Source organism: Marmota flaviventris, chromosome 8, assembly GCF_047511675.1.
Source record: "Marmota flaviventris isolate mMarFla1 chromosome 8, mMarFla1.hap1, whole genome shotgun sequence".
In the NCBI taxonomy this organism is placed as follows: domain Eukaryota; kingdom Metazoa; phylum Chordata; class Mammalia; order Rodentia; family Sciuridae; genus Marmota; species Marmota flaviventris.
In genome coordinates this window covers 10,190,126-10,210,060 of record NC_092505.1, presented here as the reverse complement: position 1 = coordinate 10,210,060, position 19,935 = coordinate 10,190,126, and the positions used below count along the sequence as shown (strand labels likewise).

The 19,935-nt window shown below is 42.5% G+C and overlaps 2 protein-coding genes and 1 pseudogene across 4 annotated transcripts in view; 2 read left to right on the top strand and 1 right to left on the bottom strand.

Moving 5' to 3' along the window:
* Tmem50b (transmembrane protein 50B) overlaps positions 1 to 2,292 on the bottom strand; it is a 42,928-nt gene extending 40,636 nt beyond the window's left edge. Inside the window, exon 1 of one of the 3 annotated variants that reach the window (XM_071615074.1) lies at positions 2,161 to 2,292. The gene's annotated coding sequence lies outside the window, so the exon portion shown is untranslated. The remainder of the gene's footprint in view (positions 1 to 2,160) is intronic. The other 2 variants (XM_027929178.2, XM_027929179.2) reach the window with 2 other exon arrangements.
* A 9,990-nt stretch (positions 2,293 to 12,282) lies between these two features.
* On the top strand, positions 12,283 to 13,843 carry LOC114087748 (high affinity cAMP-specific and IBMX-insensitive 3',5'-cyclic phosphodiesterase 8B pseudogene; annotated as a pseudogene).
* A 4,861-nt stretch (positions 13,844 to 18,704) lies between these two features.
* Positions 18,705 to 19,935, top strand: part of Son (SON DNA and RNA binding protein) — an 83,024-nt gene continuing 81,793 nt past the window's right edge. The window contains exon 1 of the mRNA XM_071615076.1: positions 18,705 to 19,035. Coding sequence (XP_071471177.1) covers positions 19,010 to 19,035 — 26 coding nt within the window. The 5' untranslated portion in view covers positions 18,705 to 19,009. The remainder of the gene's footprint in view (positions 19,036 to 19,935) is intronic.

Genomic DNA, 19,935 nt, shown 5'->3' with positions numbered 1-19,935 from the left:
CCCTCCCTGAAAGACCCCTCTATTCACTCCTGCCAAGCTGATCAAATGAACCTTACTGTCAACACCAGTCAGTGGTAGCAAGGCTAATAAATTTGCCATTATTTAACACAGTACTCAAAGTTTTTTCTGATGCAATCTCTAAATACAAAAGAACACAAAGATTCTAAGAAATGCATTTAACTCACATAGACTTAGCTACTGCTTTTAAATTATAAAACCTTGAAAGTTATTAAAGTTTCCTTCAGAAATAAAATTATATTAAAAAGTACAATAATCAGTTTACATTATCTACTTGAAACTTATCCTACAATGCCAAAAGGATTTTTCACAGAAGGCTTCTAATAAAACAACCAACCATCCATGAAGGCTGGGGATATAGCTCAGTTGGTAGAGTGCTTGCCTCACACACGCACAAGGCCCAAAAAATACATGAATAAGAGACCAAAAAATAAAAGAAAAAAATTAGGATATATCTTAATAGTGATATACTATGCAGCATTTTTAAAAAAATAAAGTATTATACATACTGATATGGAAATGGGTCCTTATATTATGTCAGTTGCCAAACAATATTACAGTATGACTCCCTCCTGGAAAGTGGAATTGGGGATATGAAGGGTGAATTCTTATTTGATGTACTTCTATGCTGTTTGAAATTTTTATTTATACTTAATATTAAGTTAATATTGTTTTGTTTAAATTGTTTTACACCTCAATGTCAATTTTATCATTTCAAAAAGCAAATAAGGATAAAATAAAACAAATTCTTTCCTTGGGCCCCAGAAGAGACCTGGCAGTTAACGCTGCTACCATGCTATTTGGTATAAGAGGAATGGGGAGGTGGGAAGGGTGTGTCTCTGGAAGTGGAAAAATACATCCTCACCTCGGTCTAATTAAACCTGCTTTTCCTGTGCGTCAATATTGAAAATAACTTTTGGTTTTCATTTTAAGATCGAGGTGTCTTTCAACCCTATGCTCGGTTAAAATGTTCAATATTTGAAACTTATTCAGCTTTGAAAGACAAGACAAATAAGAGATTGAAGATGATGAAAAAGGATGACAAGCCTGGCAGTAAGTCTCTGGAATTGCCCAGAAAAGGGATTTCCAGTACAAGTAGAGTAAAGAGTTTGAGAGAAGAGGTGGGACTCTCTGAAAGTGTTTTGAGAGAGAGAATGCTGATACACACAGGCTTGAATTCCCGCGCCCCCTCCTCCCCTCGCACCAAAAGCAGCAGGGAAAACGCGAGCACGGTCCATCTCACTGTTTTGGTACGATATATCACCAAAGGTGAAATATTCACCTTTCAGGTTTAAGTACCTTCCAGTGGTTAACTCGGAAGCCAACTTACTGGATAAAAACCACAAAAAATACATGAATAAGAGACCAAAAGAAAAGAAAAGAAAAGAAATTAGGATATATCTTAATAGTGATATTCTATGCAGCATTTTTTAAAAATAAAGTAGTATACATTCTGATATGGAAATGAGTCCTTATATTATGTCAATTGCCAAACAATATTACAGTATGTCCGTGCCACAGTGACAATGCTCTGCTGCTACTCCTCTAAAAGACACTCAACACTTATGATTAATTCCCAAAAGACTTTTGTTCCTCTTCCATTTCCCCTCCCCGTCTCCGGACTTGCCTCGCGTACCGATGGAGTCAGGAAAGTGCACAACACACTGACAGACTCCCAGCAATGGTTCAGAGCAAACGAAAGGGGACAGAAGGGCTGGAGTCGCCCCCAAACACTCGTTCCGGCCGTGGAGGGGTCGCGGCTGCGGCAGTGTCCTGGAGACAGTACCCATCCCCAGAGAAGCTGAAAGGCAGGAGATGGACACCTTTCCAATCTCCCCCGAAAGGCGACCTGTCGGTGAGATCATGCGGCGGAGAGGCCTGCCCGGGCAACAGGGCCACGGTCAGCTGGAGAGGACGCCGGCCCGGACTAGAGGGGGCGACCAAGGCCCCACCCCGCAGGCTCGCGGGTGCTCGGCTGGCCGGCTCAGCCTGCCGCGGGCTCCGGGAACACTGGGCCGGGAGGCGCCACGGCATCTCGCAGGCCGGGCCCGCGGAGGGGACCTCCCCACGCTCGGGCAGCAGGCGTGAGTGAGCTCCCTCGTACCCCTCACCCGACGCCTGAGACCTGCCAACCGCACTCACCCAGCTTCCTCCGGCCACCACGCCGACCCCAGGCGCGCGCGCAAGGAGGAGGAGATTGCGCCGCACCGGGCCGGCTTCCTCCCACTCCACCTCAGCTCCGGGAGCCGGGAGCTTGCGGCCGGCGCTAGGGGTGGGCGCCGGTGGGGCGGAGCGAGGCGCCGTGCGCACCGCAGTGACCAATCGGCGCGCAGCAAGTCGACTGTCGGGGGCGGGGCAAGATCCGAGAGGCGGAGCAGGACGCTAGGGGGCGGAGAAAGGGCGTTGGTGGGGCGCGGCGGGGCGTCGTGCGCACCAGTGACCAATCGGCGTTCAGTAAGTGGCCTGCCAGGGGCGGGATGGGACGGACTCTGAGAGGCGGGGCGGGATCGGGGCGGGGCGGGACTCCTGGGAGCGGAGTGGGATCGTTTCTGTTTCGCCGGACTCTGAGAGCCGCGGTCCAGGCCCTGCGCCTTACAGTTTGTCGAAGTGTAGACCAAAGTGCACAGCCTCTGTGAGATCACAGAGGAGCTCAAGTCTACAGGAGGGGGTCTTCCTTTGCAGATTGGCCCTAGAGCTTTGTCCTCGAGGTGCTCAGAGTAGGGCACGTGCTCCAAGAGGATTCTCAGAAACTCAAGGATTTTAGCGATGCCCTTTTCTAATCCCGCCATTCAAAACTGGAGCCCTAAATGAGGCGTGGTGGTGCACACCTGTAGTTCCAGCGACTCGGAAGGCTAAAGAGGGAGGATCACAAGTTCGAGGCTAGCTTCTTCAATTTAGTGAGACTCTAAGCCACTTCACGAGACCCTGTCTCAAAATAAAAAGGTCTGGGAATGTAGCTCAGGGGTAAAGCAATTGTGAGATAAATCCCCAGTAACAAAACAAAACCAAAACAAAACAAAAACCCGAGTCCTAGGAAGGTAAAGTTACTTGTCCAAGGATATTCAACTGATACTGGTTATAAAGTACAACTACTCTTCCGATAGCGCTCCGGTCTGACAATTGTTTTTTTTTGTTTGTTTGTTTGTTTGTTTTGTTTTTTTGTTTTTTTATTTTTTGTTTTTTGTTTTTTTGTTGTTGTTTGTATTTCCTTGTAGTGCTGGGGATCATGCATGCTAGGTAAGCATTTCCTGACAGTTCTTTTTCTATCCACCCACCCAGATTTTTAGCTTTCTTTCTTTTTTTTTTTTTTAAGAGAGAGAGAGAATTTTTAATATTTATTTTTTAGTTTTCGGCGGACACAACATCTTTGTTTTTTGTTTTTTTTTGTATGTGGTGCTGAGGATGGAACCCGGGCCGCACGCATGCCAGGGGAGCGCGCTACCCTTTTAGCTTTCTTATAAGTCAAATCTCTTCCTATTTGTCTTCTCTGTAGTCACTACCTCTTGAATATTCAACATGACTTGCATAATCTTTGGAAGCCATGTCTAAATTTTCTACAGAATATAAAATGTGATCTACTTGTTTTGGGACAAGACATTATCCAGGTTTTACCGTTGGGAATCTAAAATTTAGATGGGAATTTTGCTTAGACAGAGTGAAGTAAAATATTTTGTATCATATGATTATCACAAAATATCATCCTGGTTTAACTCATCTATGACTACTACAGATCTTACATATGTGCTGGAATCTGGATGCTCAATAAATATTTATTGAATAACTTCCTTTTGAGATATGCCATTATTCCTGCAAGATCAGAAGAGAGGATATAAAAACGATGACCCCCACTCTTTAAAATTCTGCCCAAATGCTGCATGTGACATTTCTGCTTTCATTTTGCTGGTCAAAATTAGTCACTTAAGGGCTGGGATTGTGGCTCAGCAGTAGAGCACTCACCTAGTATGTGTGAGGCCCTAGGTTCCATTCTCAGCACCACATAAAAATAGATAAATAAAATAAAGATAGTGTGTCCAACTACAACTAAAAAATAAATATTTAAAAAAATTAGTCACTTAACTAACTACACTGCTAAGAAGGATAGAAGATGTGGTTTCTATACTGGATAGTGGGGAGGTACAACTGGAAGTTTCTACCATAGTCTTAAGTCTCATTGCTTTTTACAGTATTAAGTATTTCAATATCCTCCATGATTTTTAAAAGCTTTGTTGCAGAAAAATACCTATAAGAAAATGTTTACCTCCATATACGAAGATGCCATTCCCTACCTTCTGTAAGGATGCATATACTTTGAGTTGTTTTTCTAGAAATTAATGGGGATTTTTCTCCCCTCATTCTATAAACCTCTATTCCACAAAAAGAATAAAACATGGATTTAGTTCTGCTTTTAAAAAGGTGGGCATTTGTGGCTGGAGTTGTGGTTCAGTGGTAGAGTACTTGCCTGGCATGTGTGAGGCCCTGGGTTTGATCCTCAGCACCACATTAAAAAATAATAATAATAAGATAAAGGTATCAAGTCCACCTATAACTAAAAACAAATAAATAAATATCTTTTTTTAAAAAAAAAAAAGAGTGGGCATTTGAAAAGTTGGAATTAAGTTGTTGATGTGAGCATTTTAATATCATGTTTGTTTTTTTGTTTTGGACTAGGGATTAAACCCAGGAGCCCTTAACCACTGAGTCATATCCCCATCCCTTTTTAATTTACATTTTGACATGGGGTCTCACTAAATTGCTTAGATCTTCACTAAACTGCTAGGCTCAGAATTTATGATCCTCCTGCCTTAACCTCCCGAGCTGCCAGAATTACAGGCATGTGCCAACAGACCCCACTTTAATATCAGTTTTAAATGTACTAAGTCTTTAATAAAATTGCAAATCAGCCTTAAAGGAAGATCCAGAAGAAAATAAAACTCCACACATGCCATGATACAACTGGAATGCTGCCATCAAGCTACCTGTATGTTTTGTTAAGAACCTATTACTTAAGGACCTTGAGAAGCTCCCCTACATTCTTAAGACTGTGACTTCAGGACCTTTTTCAGCAATGAACTAGGATCATTTTTTTTGTCTTGTTTTTGTTTTCAACTGAGGATTAAACCCAAGGCAAGGACACTTTACCATTGAGCTACACTCCCCCATCCCTTTTGTTTTTTTCTTTCTTTCTTTCTTTTTTGAGACAGGGTCTTTTTAAGTTTCTGACCTGGAACTTGCAATCCTCCTGCCTCAGTCTCCCAAGTCACTGGAATTACAGGCAAGTGCCACTGTGCCTGGTAGGACCTGTTCTAAAAGACCTACTTCACCTAAAATTGGACAAATACAATGCAGTCCAGGTAGAAACTGTCTATCAAAAAAGAAGCAATGTTGGGGCTGGGGATGTGGCTCAAGTGGTAGCGTGCTCGCCTGGCATGCGTGCGGCCCGGGTTCGATCCTCAGCACCACATACAAACAAAGATGTTGTGTCCGCCGAGAACTAAAATAAATAAATAAATAAATATTTAAAAAAAAAAAAAAAAAAGAAGCAATGCAGGCAATCCTTCACACTAGGCCCCATGGGTTCTAGTTTTTTCTTACTTTCTCAGAATTTACTTCATGAACTTACTCTGATAGTGGAATTCACTTCCCATCTTTTGAGAGTACAAGTGCAATTGTACCACTGAAACTAACGGAGAACACTAAAGGAAGTTTTGTAAACATGTACTACTTCCCAGAATATTGTGTCTCTTCCCGTATAATTTACAGGATTGTGTAAAGAAAGACCTCAAAGTCTTATGCATCTGTTAGCTTATGATACTCTGATAAGGATGGCTTGAGAGTGAAGTCACATTGCCTGTGGAATAATTCTCTTTTGAAAAGAATGTAAATTCAGAGCTGGGGTGCAGTTTAATGGTAGAGCACTTACCTAGCATGCAGGAGACCCTGGATTCAATCCCCAGTATCATTGAAAGAAAAAAAAAGAATTCCAGTGCAATCATGTTAGGTTAGACGGGCATAGTCAGATTTGCTCTCTCAGTACCCTCTTGTTTTTATTCATTCTTTATTCTTCATTTTAGTCTGTGTAGCTCCTGGTCCATTGGTCTGATACTTATAAATGTTCCCCTTGTGGTCATCTTTAAATCAGATTTTAAGGTATTCCATATGACCCCATGTTCTGGAAAACATCTTACATATCAGTTAAAAACGAGGAAATTTGGGCTGGGGTTGTAGCTCAGTGATTGAGCGCTTGCCTCATATGTGTGAGGCACTGGGTTTGATCCTCAGCACCACATAAATAAAACAAAGATACCGTGTCCATCTACAACTAAAAAAATGTTTTTAAAAAATGAGGAAATCCTGAAAATGCCTAGCAGTAGGGGAAAGAGCTAAGCTCCATTCTGATTTGGTTGTTTTTAGAGGAAGGGGAAGCACAGAAGCTCACTAGAGAAAGAGAAGCAAAAAGAACAAAGAGTAGGTTAGATGAATGAGATTACAGCACCTGCATTTGTAAACTGGCAATGATTAAAACTGGTTTCTGTACCCTTGCAGAGGTCTTGGGGATTGTCTCACTCTTTAGATGGTTACATTTTGGGAAATGCTCTGTCCTTGAGAGATTCTCTGAGCTCTAGGAGATACATATTAACAGTTGTAGCCCTTTTTAGTAAATGCCTGATAGAAAGTTGTGGAGCAAAAGCTTGTTGTGTTTTGTTTGCTTGGGGTTTTGAGTTTTGTTTTTTTTTTTTTTTTGGGGGGGGAGGGGGCGCATAGGGTTGTTGTTTATTTGTGAGATTTGTTTTTTTCCAGTACTGGGGATTGAACCCAAGGGAGCTCTACCACTGAACTATGCTTCCAACCTTTTATTAATCTATGTATTCATTCATTTTAAATTTTTGTTGTTGTTCCAGGGACTGAATCCAGGAGTGCTTAACCACTGATCCACATCCCCAGCCCTTTTTTATATTTAACTAGAGACTGTGTCTCGCTGGATTGCTTAGGTTCTCAATAAATTGTTGAGGTTGGATTTGAACTGTCGATCCTCCTGCCTCAGATTCCTAAGTCACTGGGATTAAATGCATGTGCCACTGTGCCCAGCTACTCATTCATTTAAATTTGAGACAGGGTCTCACTGAATTGCCCAGGCTGGCCGTGAATTTACAATCGTCCTGCCTTAGCTTCCCAAGTAGCTAGGATTTACAGGCCAGCTCCACCACGCCCAGTGCTTCATTTTAAGAGGATGAGTCATAAAAAGATACAGAAATATAAGAAGACATAAAGAACTTATGGGAAAGGTCTCTGGAGACAGTATAAGGTTGAATGGAAACACTGTAAGATATGGAAAGAAGGAGTGAGGAAAAAGGCAACACATTGATAACGTTGATCCTTTCCCAATACATCCTTTCCTAATGACAGGACAATCCCTGGGAAGGAGATATCCATCCGTCCTAGAATGACAGTCTCTGGCAAGAAGCCAAAGCATTGATCCTTCCCCCAAATAAAGCTTTTCGCAGTGACAGTACAATGGGACCCTGAAGAGAAAGAGATAAGCACTAAACATTGACCTCAGACTTCCATTCTTCCCTAAGTAAAAATATTACTCAGTAAAACAAATTTCAAATTCTTACAAACCTGTTTCCTGAGTGCCCAAACTGATGTGCTCTGTCAATAATTAAGTCATCTCTCAGTGTAAGCTCTATAAACACCTAATATCACCTATATAAGGTGCTGCTATCACCCTTTGGCCAGTGGCTCATTTTCCATCAGGAAAGTGGGTCCATCATATGCATGATTTCATCACTGAATAAAAGCTCTGCTGATCCATGAAGTTTGCACCTGGCTTGGTCATTTTGTACTAACAAACATAATACATGACTCTAAAATTAATAAATAATTTTATTAGATAACTTTCACAATATAGTTTGACTATCATTGTACTAGAAAGTAGTGCATATGATTTTTTTTTACTGGGGATTAAACCCAGGGGTGCTTAACTGCTTAACCAGTGGTCCCCAGCCCTTTTTATTTTTTATTTTGAGACAGGGTCTCACTAAATTGCTTAGGGTCTTGCTAATTTGCTGATGCTGGCCTTGAACTCATGATCCTCCTGCCTCAGCCTCCCAGGTTGCTGGGATTACAAACATGTGCTACCACACTAAACTGTGCATATGAAATAGTTTAAAGCAATACGTGTTGATTGAATTAATGAGATCAGCTCTACTTTGTCCTCTCCTGCTCAAGATAGTGACCTCCTGGGCAATTGGCAGCCTTAGACACTTCAATGCCTTCAAGATATTCCGCTCCCAAGGTTGTATTTGCTGCAACTTTTCAGGGTCTTCTGCTTTGCTAACTAGAACCCATGTTAATTTTGGGCTCAAAGAGAATGTGACAGTTATTTGCATTAATTCACCCAGTTCAAAGGTAAATACACTGAATAAAGAAGTACAATCAGAATTCATGGAAATGATCAAATCAGGGCCAGTGATCAAATCTAAAGTGCTGACCTCATCTCATCAAAGCCAGTTTTGCTTTCTTGTAGGTGCTGATATCAACATGTCAGCCTCTTGTAAGACCCTGCAAGAAGTAACACAAATACCAAAGGAAGGATAGAGAATGTTTGAGAAACTTAGAAAGTTCCCAAAACCTGTTGTGGCTGTCATCAGTGGATCTTGCTTGGGAAGAGGACTTGAGTTTGTCATTGTATGCTGATACAGAATAGCAACAAAAGATAGGAAAACAGTATTAGGCGTCCCTGAATTCTTGATGGGGATTCTACCAGGAGAGGGAGACACCTAAAGCCTGCCCAAAATGGTGGGTGCGCCTGCTGTTTTTATCATGATGCTGACAGGTAGAAACATTCACACAGGCAGAGCAAAGAAAATGGGACTGGTTGACCAACTGGAGGGAACCCTTCGATAAGTGTTAGTATGTCTCAAACTTGGGCCTTGTAAAGTTACTTGTTTTCTGAAATAGTGTCTGGAATATTGATTAGAGTCAAACTCTTAAGAAATGAGTCATGATTTTTGAGCAATGCAGTTTTCTAAAATTATCAATACTGAATGATTTTCAATATTATCCTGGTTTCTATTTAATGATTTGGACATCAGGAGTACAGAATTCCATTGAGTCATTATTTTTTATTAAATTAGATGTTTTGTCATCTATGCATAACCCTCCTTCTTTTGTGTGTGTATTTTAGCAATAAACTTGTATGAAATAACCAACACGTGTTAACAATAATTCACATCTACTTATGTGCTGCTTTCCCCATACAATTTCTTTTAGAAATAGAAACCATTAACCTGTTGTGGTGGCACAGGCCTGTAATCCCAGTGACTCAGAAGGGTGAAACAGGAAGATTAGAAGTTCAAGGCTAACCCCGGCAATTTAGCAAGACCCTCAGCAACAGATATAATCAAGTCCAAAGCAAACAATTCTAAGTTAACTCTAAGCACTGCAAACCCACCTAATCATGACAGACCTATTACAGACATTCTCTCTGCATGCTAAGCTCAAGTGCCAGATCTAAAGTCTTAAGTCTTAGGTCCTAAATCCAGCAGATGCACACTCAGGCCACAGCGATCAGGTGGAGGCTTCTTCTGGAGGAGAGTTGGTGGCTGGTCCAGGAGACTGTTGTAAGGTGACAGTTGCCATTCTCACCTCCATCAAGAGGCTGCTGTAGAGTTTGAGAGCAGTGAGGACCATGCCGAGGATCAGGTAGATGATGAAAAGAGTTGTAATGGCAGTCCAGGTCCTCATCAGGCTCTCAGGCTTATGTGCATCTGAATGTCTGTCCTTTTGCTCTATTGTTTATACCAATTCTGGGAGTTTCCACTTACCCTTTGAGTCCCTATCAGTTACTCCTGGGTTTCTTAGTGACGTTTTACATTTCAGAGCCAAGCCATTTGGTTTAGTGGCTTCCGCCCTGATTTTACACCCTGACTCTTATCAGGGTGGTGGTAAGTGACATGGTTGTTATCAGGCTATGCCTCATGGTGTATTGGAGGGCTCTGTAGACTTGTGCCTGGTGAGACTGCAGGTTTTTTAAATGGAGTTGCTTAGGCTAAGGCCTAAGGCCATCCTTACAGGATGTGGCTCAGTGGTTGAGTGCCCCTGATTTCAATCCCTGGTATCCCCCGCCCCCCCCACACACACAAAAAGAATAGGGATCTGAAATCTGACCAATTGCAGATGCCCTGAGTTCTAATTCCACCTCTACCAGTTTCTAGCTGTGTGACCTAGCATGTCACTTAATCTCTCTGTGCCTCAGTCTCATCTCTTTTAAAAAAAATTAATAAGAGAGTACTTATATGTTATGGTTTAGATAAGGTGTCCCCAAAATCTCCTGTGTGAGAAAATGCAAAAATGTTCAGAGGTGAAATAATCAGATTATGAAAGTTGTAACCTAATCAGTGGACTAATCCACTGTTATCGATCAACTGGGTGGTAACAGCAGGCAGGTAGGGTATGGTTGGAAGAGGTAGATCACTAGGGGTTGCCTTGGGGTTTATCTTTTATCCCTGGTGAGCAGTGTTCTCTCTTTGCTTCCTGGTTGCCAGGTCAGGAGCTGCTTTCCTCCACCACGCCCTTCCACCATGATGTTCTGCCTCACCTTAAGCCCAGAGCTGCGAGCTGATCAAGGACTGCACCTCTGAAACCATGAAACATTTCCTGCTCTACATTTTTCTTGTGTTAGACCAGTACGCAAGAAAAGACCACTGACTCCAATTAAAATCAAATTAAAGCAAGCTTATTATTTCGACCGGCCGGGCTGCCTCTCCCACCCAAAACCACGGGAACAAGACAGCAGCTGCAGCTTTCCTGCAGCCCAGCTTTACAGCCCAGAAAGTTACACCAAGGGGGTTACAGATAACAGAACTCCGACGAGCATAACACTAATGGTAGTTTACATTTTTGCTGGCCCGACATCAGAATTTATGAAGGTCATTAGAGCCTCAGAGAGGGTCGTTGTCTGGCCAGGAAAGGCCAAGATTTGTGAGGCGTCACTAGTTTTAGAGAGGGCTGCTGTCTGGTCAGAGAGCCAGGCATGGATGAGTTCAAGGCACAGGCAGGCTTTCCAAGCAGGTTCAGAATTTGCAGTAATTTATAGTAAAACTGAAATTATCTTATGGCTTTGGGCGAGATGACTCCCAATTTTAAGAAAAGACCAGGTTGGGTCTATCATTTGCCAGGTCATTTGTTCACAGCAGTAAAAAAAAAAAAAAAGGCTGACTAAAACACTGTGTCATAGGGTGGATGTGGGGATTAAATTAGTGAATGGAGGAAAGTAGTCACCAAGTATGAGTTAATTCTACCCGCTCTGAACCCCAGAGCTTTTGTCTCCTTAGTAGTCATGACTCACTCCCAACTCATATTCATTGCCACCTTCTCTGTACTTCATGACTTGAGCCTCCTCATTATGCCATAGCTCATTCTAGACTCATGGTAACCTCAGATTGTGATTCCCCTCTCTATGCCTACAGTCTCTGTGTAAACTTGCATTGCTACTTATTTCTTTTGCTCCATATTGGTGAGTTCTGATTTCCATGACAATATACAACACTACCATACAGTATTAACAAATAATGACACAGAGCTAAATTTGATGATTTGGAAATATCTTGAAGATATATAAATAAACGGATGAAGAAAAAGGTATAGACAGTATCTATGGTGTGTTAACATTTTTTCAAGTATTTTCAAGAAAAAGAAATACTATGTACATACTAATTTTTGGAAGGACATTGTGGTAGCAGGATAATGGTCCCCTCAAATGTGCCTTTGTCTTAACCCAGAATCTATAAATTGTTGGAGGCAAAGGGAAATGAAGGTTCCAAAAGGGATTAAGATTGCTAATCAGTTGACCTTAAAATAAACCAATTATGTTGGTTTATCTGGGTGTACCCAATATAATCACAAGCGTTCTTAAAAGTGGAAGAAGGAGGCAGGAGAGAGTCACAGTGATGTGATATGGGAAAGACTGATTGGCTTTGAAGATGAGAAGGAAAGCCACAAACCAACAATGCAGGCAGCCTCCAGAAGCTGGAAAAGGCCAGGGAACTGATTCTTCCATAGGGGGAATCAAGAGGAACATGGCCCTCCAAACACCATCATTTTAGCCCAGTAAGATCCACTTAGGGCAGGAAGCGAGATGTCAGTCTTTGCCATCCTTGGACATTGTGCTCCAGATCCTCAGGGTTTTGGACTCTGGGACTTACACCACTGGTCTCCCTGGGCGTCCAGCTTGCAGATGGGACTTTGCAGCCTCCATAATCTATTCACAAGATCCATTCTGATTCAGGAGACAATTCTTAGAGCCTTATTCATTCAGGTACAAGAACAGGAAAAAAAGAGTCCACTGATGTGAAATACATATCATCTGGAGGCAGTAATGCACTGAAGCCTATAGAATCATCACTATCCATCCACAGTGAGGATCCACTCCATTGAAACTCTCATCACAAAGGTTATAAATAAAATCAGTGCAGGAAAAAAAAAACACAGCTCAATCACATTAACAGAAGCCTTAGAGTTCTAAACATGTTATGAATCATAGAGTTTTAGTCCCTCGGCTGGGTACCAGAGATGAAGATCCTCATACCATGAAGATCCTCATCCAGTGATCTCATTGGATGGTTTGAGAAGATTATCAAGAAATGAGTGATGTGATATGGGAAAGACTGATTGGCTTTGAAGATGAGAAGGAAGGCCACAAACCAACAATGCAGGCAGCCTCCAGAAGCTGGAAAAGGCCAGTTTACAAAGAGTGTGCACCAGAGTCACAGTCACCTCACAGTGCCAAGACATCAAATGTTCCCCCTTGTATTGCCCGATTACTTGATAATGAGAAAAGTTGGAACTTCAACATCTTTGAATTAGAAATGGTTATGCACAAAACGCCATTGGTTTACCTAGGCTTAAAGGTACTCACTCATTTTGGACTATGTGAATTTTTAGACTATTCTGAAACCACTCTTCAGGCCTGTCTTCAAGTGACTGAAACCAACTACCACTCCTCCAAAGCCTACCATAACTCCACCCATGCTGCAGACATCTTGCATACCACAGCTTGCTTTCTTAGAAAGGAAAGCGTGACAGGGAAGCCTTGATAACTGGATGAGGTGGAAGCCCTGGTGGCTGCCACAGTCTAAGACTGGATCACCTGAGAAAGACCAGCTTGTTCCCGTACAATACAGGCAAAGACCTTGCTGTGCTCTACGACAGCACTGCCATCCTGGGGAGTCGCCATGCAGCCCCGACCTTCCAGCTCATTGTCAAGGACACCAAACACCACATTTTCAAGAATACTGACAGGAACCATCATTTAAAGTTGTGCCATTATTGACATGGTTTTGGCAACAGAGATGACAAAACACTTTGAACATGTGAACAAATTTGTGAACACCATTAACAAACTGATGGCAGCTGAGCTTGAGGGTTGCTCCTGTGAATGCAATCCCACTGGGAAGATCTTTCCTGAAAACCAAATCCTGATCAAGTGTATGATGATTATATGTGCCAACATGACCAACCCATGCCACCCCTTGGACCTGTGTGGGTCAGGAGGATCTCCAAGGAGTATTTTGCACAGACTGATGAAGTGAAGAGACGGGGGGCTGTCAATGGTGATGCCAGTGTTTGACCAGAGCACTTGTAGCAACCCAGGTCCCAGATCTGCTTCATCGACTACTTCATAATAGACATGTTCAGTGCATGGTATGCCTTTGCACATCTGCTGGTCCTCATGCAGCACCTGGTGGATAACTGCAGACACTGGAAGACAGTAGATGACTGTTCTGGCTTGGATGTGAGGTGTCCCCACAAAGCTCATGTGTGAGACAATGCAAGAAGATTCAGAGGAGAAATGATTGTGTTATGAGGAGTCTGAACCCAGTCAGTGAATTAATCACCTGATAGGGATTAACTGAGTGGTAAATGAAGCAGTAGGGTGTGGCTGGAGGAGGTGGGAATTGAGGCGTGGCTTTGGGGTATATATTTTGTAGCTGGTGAGTGGAGCCTCTCTCTTTGCTTTCTGATCTTCATGCAAGCTGGGTCCCTCTTCCATACTCTCCCACCATGATGTCCTGCCTCACCCCAAGCCCTGAGAAATGAAGCTTACTGTCTATGGATTGAGACTCTGAAACTGACAGCCCCTAAATAAACTTTTCTCCTTTAGTCACAGCAGCAAAAAAAGCTGACTAAAACAATGACCTAAAGTGCTAAAGTCTAAGGTTTTGTCTGAGCCGGGGAAGGGGACCTCTTGATCTCCAAGGGCACTGTGAAGCACAGTAATATAAACAGGAGGCTCTCCTTGGTAGTGACAATAACAGGTACAGGGTAAGAGAGCAAATGTTTAATATATGACCTTAAATCATGCAAGTCCCAAATTTCTTTTTTAGACCGTTATGATCCATGAAAAAAATATCTACATGATCTTTCAAATGATCACTTAATAATAGAACAAATACTTGGCAAACTCCTGTGCTATGCCATCATCCTGTGAAGCCTTGTCTCACCGTGGAGCTGATTTACCGTAACTAGCTGAACACAAGAAGCAAAGACTGTGGCATCTGTGAGCCCATCCCCTGGATGGTGACCAAGTAGCTTAACCTAGTGTTCAGCCCATGTCTTACCATAAAATTCACCACCAACAAAAGCTTGACTGTTGTCCTCAAGAAAAGGAATTATAAGAAGCTTACCTAAACAGACCTGCCTAAGGAAAAAGCTAAATAAACCAGCAAAACAACAAGGACCAAATTATTGATAAGCTTTACAGCTTCCATGGCTAGGTGGTTCTGTTGGTTGACAGTGTGACACTCAAGTTAGAATGCAGCCTTGGCCAGATGAGTGCCTCTCCTTGACAGGGGTCAGCAGCCTCCAGCTCTCTTTCCTATGAAAGGGCTTCATCTTAAGAGACAGCCATGATGATGGGGGAGGGAATGGCATTGTGCTTGGGGGGAATTCATGAAGTAACTTCCCCTACTTCTGGCTCACAGGGACAGCCATATGGAACTATACAGAGTATTACTTAAAAGCCCTTAGTGGGGCTGGGGTGGTGGCTCAGTAGTAGAGCACTTTCCTAGCATGTGTAAGGCACTGGGTTCAGTTCAATTCTCAGCACTGCATATAAATAAATAAATAAATAAAATAAAGGTCCATCAACAACTAAAGACATATTTTTTTAAAAAAGCAATTACATCTGAATGGCTTTGGACAAGCTTTTCTTTTTAAAGAAAAAAATTTAAGCCTATAATCCCAGCAGCATGGGAGGCAGCGGCAGGAGGATCCAGAGTTCAAAGCCAGTCTCAGCAAAAGTGAGGTGCTAAGCAACTCAGTGAGACCCTGTCTCTAAATAAAACACAAAACAGGGCTGCGGGTGTGGCTCAGTGGTTGAGTTCAATCCCTGGGCCCTCCTCCCAAAATAAAACTAATACAGCTATACATGAAATTGTTGATGGCAATTGGACCTAGGAAGTGGACTCCATAGGTCGGGATGCGGGGAGTCTAGAGTACAAGGGAAGTGATTTAGTCATGTCTATCCTTTACATGTATACATATATATACATACACGCATATGTATGTATTTACGTTTTTGTAATAATTTCTTTCCAAAATAAAGAATCTGATTTATCAGCTTATCTTGTGCCATGTAACAACTTCACTAGCCAGTTGGATACATCCATGGGGCTGTGGGCAGGAGGGACCTTAAGTGACACATTTAGAATAGATTTCTTGAGACCCAAACGCATAAGCAGACACTCTTCCTCCTTTGCCAGCTCCCTGACACTCAGGAGCAGCTAATGCCAGAAAGCCATGGAGCTGTGACTTTTCAAGGCCACTTCTTCTTGGGCAAAGTTGGAGAGGAGAGGGAAAGGAGAGCAGAGACGTGGGGCTACATGATAGATAACAGGAAACAGTGGAAATTGAAATCTTAATTTTGTCACCTGCTGTGTTTTTATTTAGGGGTGGGTACAGGGATTGAACTCAGGGGTACTCGACCACTGATCCACATCCCCAGTCCTATTCTGTATTTTATTTAGAGACAGGGTCTCACTGAGTCGCTTAGCACCTCTCTTGCTGAGGCTGGTTTTGAAGTCATGATCCTCCTGCATCAGTCTCCTGAGCTACTGAGATTACAGGCATGCACCCGAATACCTGCTGAGTTTTAGAGTGAAAATTTTTGTGTATATGATTAAATTGTGTATGTAATTAAAAAAATTCTTTGACAAGATGTACATTTTCTTTCTCCTTCCTTCCTCCCTCCCTCCCTCCCTCCCTTCCTTCCTTCCTTCCTTTCTTTTTCAGTGCTGGGGAGTGAACCACTGAGCTATAGTCTATGATCCCAGCCTCCGAATTTGCTGCTTTTATTGGGATTTTCTCCACTTTGTGTATTCTCATTTATGTAAGGCCATTCCTCAGTTTCTTGAGAGTAACAATTGCTCTAAGAATGATTTGGGATAGACATAATGCATCCCTGTAGGAGGATTAGGAGGCTAAATCAGGAGGATTGCAAGTTCAAAGCCAGCTTCAGCAACTTTGTGAGGCCCTAAGCAACTGAGCAAGACCTTGTCTCTAAATGAAATATTTAAAAAGGGCAGTAGATGTGGCTCGGTGGTTAAGCACCCCTGGGTTCAATCTCTGGTACCAAAAAAAAAAAAAAAAAAAAAAAGATTCAGTATCAGATGCCTGGGAATACTGACAGTTTGTTTTTCCAGAAATTTGTACATAAAAATCAACTTTTGCTATGGATATAAATTCTATTAATTTAAATTCTTAAAAACACTGACGGTTGTTTTAGGTTTCATGTGACTTAAAACAGTTTTCTAATATTTGTATGCTTCCAAAGACAATTGTCTATAGAAAAAGGAGTGCTCAAACTACCAAATTTGGGTACTTTTAGTTTTTTTCTCTTTTTAAAACAGTTTTGTACACACTAAATATTCACTCATTTAAAATGCACATTTCTGTGGTTTTTAGTATGTTTGCGGAGCTGTGCAGCATCACCACAATCAATTTTAGAACCTATTTTCACCCCTGCCAAAAAACCCTCATATCCATTAACAATCACTCTCCATTTCCTCCCAAACCCTATAAGCCCTAAGCAACCACTAATCTACTTTCTAGCTCTATAAATGACCTATTCTAGACTTTTCATATAAATGGAATTATTCCTAATTTTTTTTTTTTTTTGGGTAATGGAGATTGATCTCAGAGGAGTGCCTTACCTCTGAGTTACATCCCCAGTACTTATTTTATTTATTTATTTATTTATTTATTTATTTATTTGAGACAGGGCCTTGCTAAGTTGCCCTAGGTTGCCCTGGAACTTGTGATCCTCCTGCCTTGGATGCAGAGTCAGTAGAATTATAGGTGTGTGCTATTGTGTCCAACCAATTCCGTTTCCTTCTAAAGCCTTCTAGTAGTTTTGTCATGAAGGCATGACAGAGCAATGTCAGCTATTTAAAAAAATTCACTGAAACTGCTAAGATTAGCTTTGAAATCAGGCTTCTCCAAGAAAAGAACTATGGAACACTTTTATCAATAAATCTTCAATAAAAATAAGAACTTCCATTTATTATTATATGAGCACAAGAGCACATATAATTTAATATTTAGACTGAAGTGTTCATGCATCAGAAATTGTGCTGGATTACATATTTGTCTCTTTAATTCTCACCATACTGACCATTATTCCTATGTTGAGAAATCTCTGTCAGTGAAGCTCAGTAACTTGTCCAAACACACATGCCTATAGAGGGGCAGAGCTGAGATTTTGGCCAGAGCACCTGTGCTTCACGGGCCACAATCCAGTTACAACTCCTGTTTATCTCAATGCTGCGAGAGTCTCCTGCTCTTATCTGCATCTGTGGAAGTTCTGAATCACAAAAGGCAATTCCCACTGTAACAGAAAGAGTGCTCACAACCACACTGAGGAACTGGCCAGGTGAGAAAACCACCTGCTATAGCCACCACACTCCTGAAGCCATGAACTTAGCTGCCTGCCACTGCTACTGGAACGGACGCCCTTTCTGTGCCAGGAATTCCACCTGGCAGTCACTGTCTTCCTGCACCTGTGAAGCGAAACCATGAAGAACCAGTGTGTTACCTGCCACATCTCATTCTGAACTGCCTCCCGATGTCAAGGTCTATTGGCAGAGCCTAGGTCAATATCCTATTTCTGAGCATATTTAAGAAAATTAAGGATTTTGTCTCCTGCTAAGTTCAACTTCACAGGTCTGGCTTCCTGCTGGAAGGAACCAGCCAGCTGAATGATGCATGCCACCGTAAATATGGGTCTTTATGACGTTACCCAAAAGTCGAACAGCTGTTCACTACATCATTTAAGCAAAGCTCTGAGCATCTTAAGGCTAAATCTTAGCCAAATGGCAAATCATGATATAGCTGTGTGCTGTGGTTTGGATACGGTTTTAGTGTATTCCCCAAAATTTCATGTGTTGGCAGTTTAGTCCCCAGGGTGACCTTATTGGGAGGTGGTGTGGAACCTTTAAAAGGTAGGGACTAGTGGGAGGTCCTTAGGTTAATTGGGGGTGTGCTCTAGGAAGGGCCTAATGCATTTCTCAATTTCTCATGTGACCCTGGTTAGTTGTGGCAAGAGGGTTGTTATGAAAGTCTGAGCCTGGCCCCACCCAGTATCTCTCTGACTTCCTGTTTCCAAATAAAATTTCTCCCTTACACAGGGGCTCTTGCCATGATAAGATGCAAACAAGAGGGTCCTCACACCAAAGCTGAGCCAATGCCAGGACCATGACCTTGAACTTCCGAAAGTGAGTTAAATAAACCTCTTATTTATAATGTCAACCGTCCTTGGGTATTAACTTGTAGTAATACCAAGTGGATTAATGCTGTGACTGAATGGAAGAATTGAAAGGACAAGGATCCTGCATCAGGCTCATCCACATGGGACAGAGATCCATCTGTAAACTTCAGAGCAGATTTGCCACCAGACCAAGTGCTTCTTGCTAGAAGGTCTTCAAGGGCACAGATGTCTTCTTTACCTTTATATACCAGGTAGGACCCCTCCACCCAGGAGGTGGTAGGCTCTCTTGGAACAAATGTTAAGATTACTAGGGGTATATTTGGATGTATCTGTCCTGCTATGGACAGGTAAAGTCTCTCTTCAGGGAGGAGGGATGGCATTCATGTCAATCATCTGGGGAAGATGTGGGTCCTCCCACAGGAAGCCAGAACTTTGACGTTGGGTTTGGCAAGAGAGAAAAAGCCCTGTGTCCCCTGGTCCTACTTTCTGGGCTCTAGATTCTGGGAGTGGAGGCATGGTCAGGGCACTTTAGGGCTTTTCTAGGAGATGGGAGGACAGTAGGCTCTGCCACTCCACAGCAGGCTAGGAGCTGGCCTCCGAGGCAAACTGGAGAGGGCCAGGGCTAAGGATGTCCTATTCTAGGGACTGTCTTTCCTTCCCTTATGTCATCCTGAGCTCTGAAGAAAGTGGTATTTAAAGGCTTCTATCCAGTCTTAGCCAGGAAGGGGGAATTATGACTTTTGTGGATCTTCCCTTCGGTCAGAGGTGTGGAGGGGCACAGTGTCCCTTACCTGGAACCAAGGTGGTGGTACCGAGCAAAGTTGGTATCCAACCTCTGAGGCTGAGGAGTCCTTTTGCCCCCACCCCACAATTATAGATTTTTTGAGAATTCAGAGAGGGAAATGATGGATTCTGTTTTATAAGTTCAATAAATGTGTGTTGAATGAACAAAAGGGAGGGTGGTACTTATAAGAAGAGGCAAATCAGCATGAGTCTTCCCTAGGCTGGGCAGCTCAGGATACTGGAATGTCCCAACAGGTACCTGAGGCCCAGTGAGGACCACTCAAGTAGTTAGTGGCCAGAAAATATGTCAGATAGTAATGTACCCAGGCAGAGGCAAGGTTAAAGGACCCAGCCTGGGAAGACAGTTT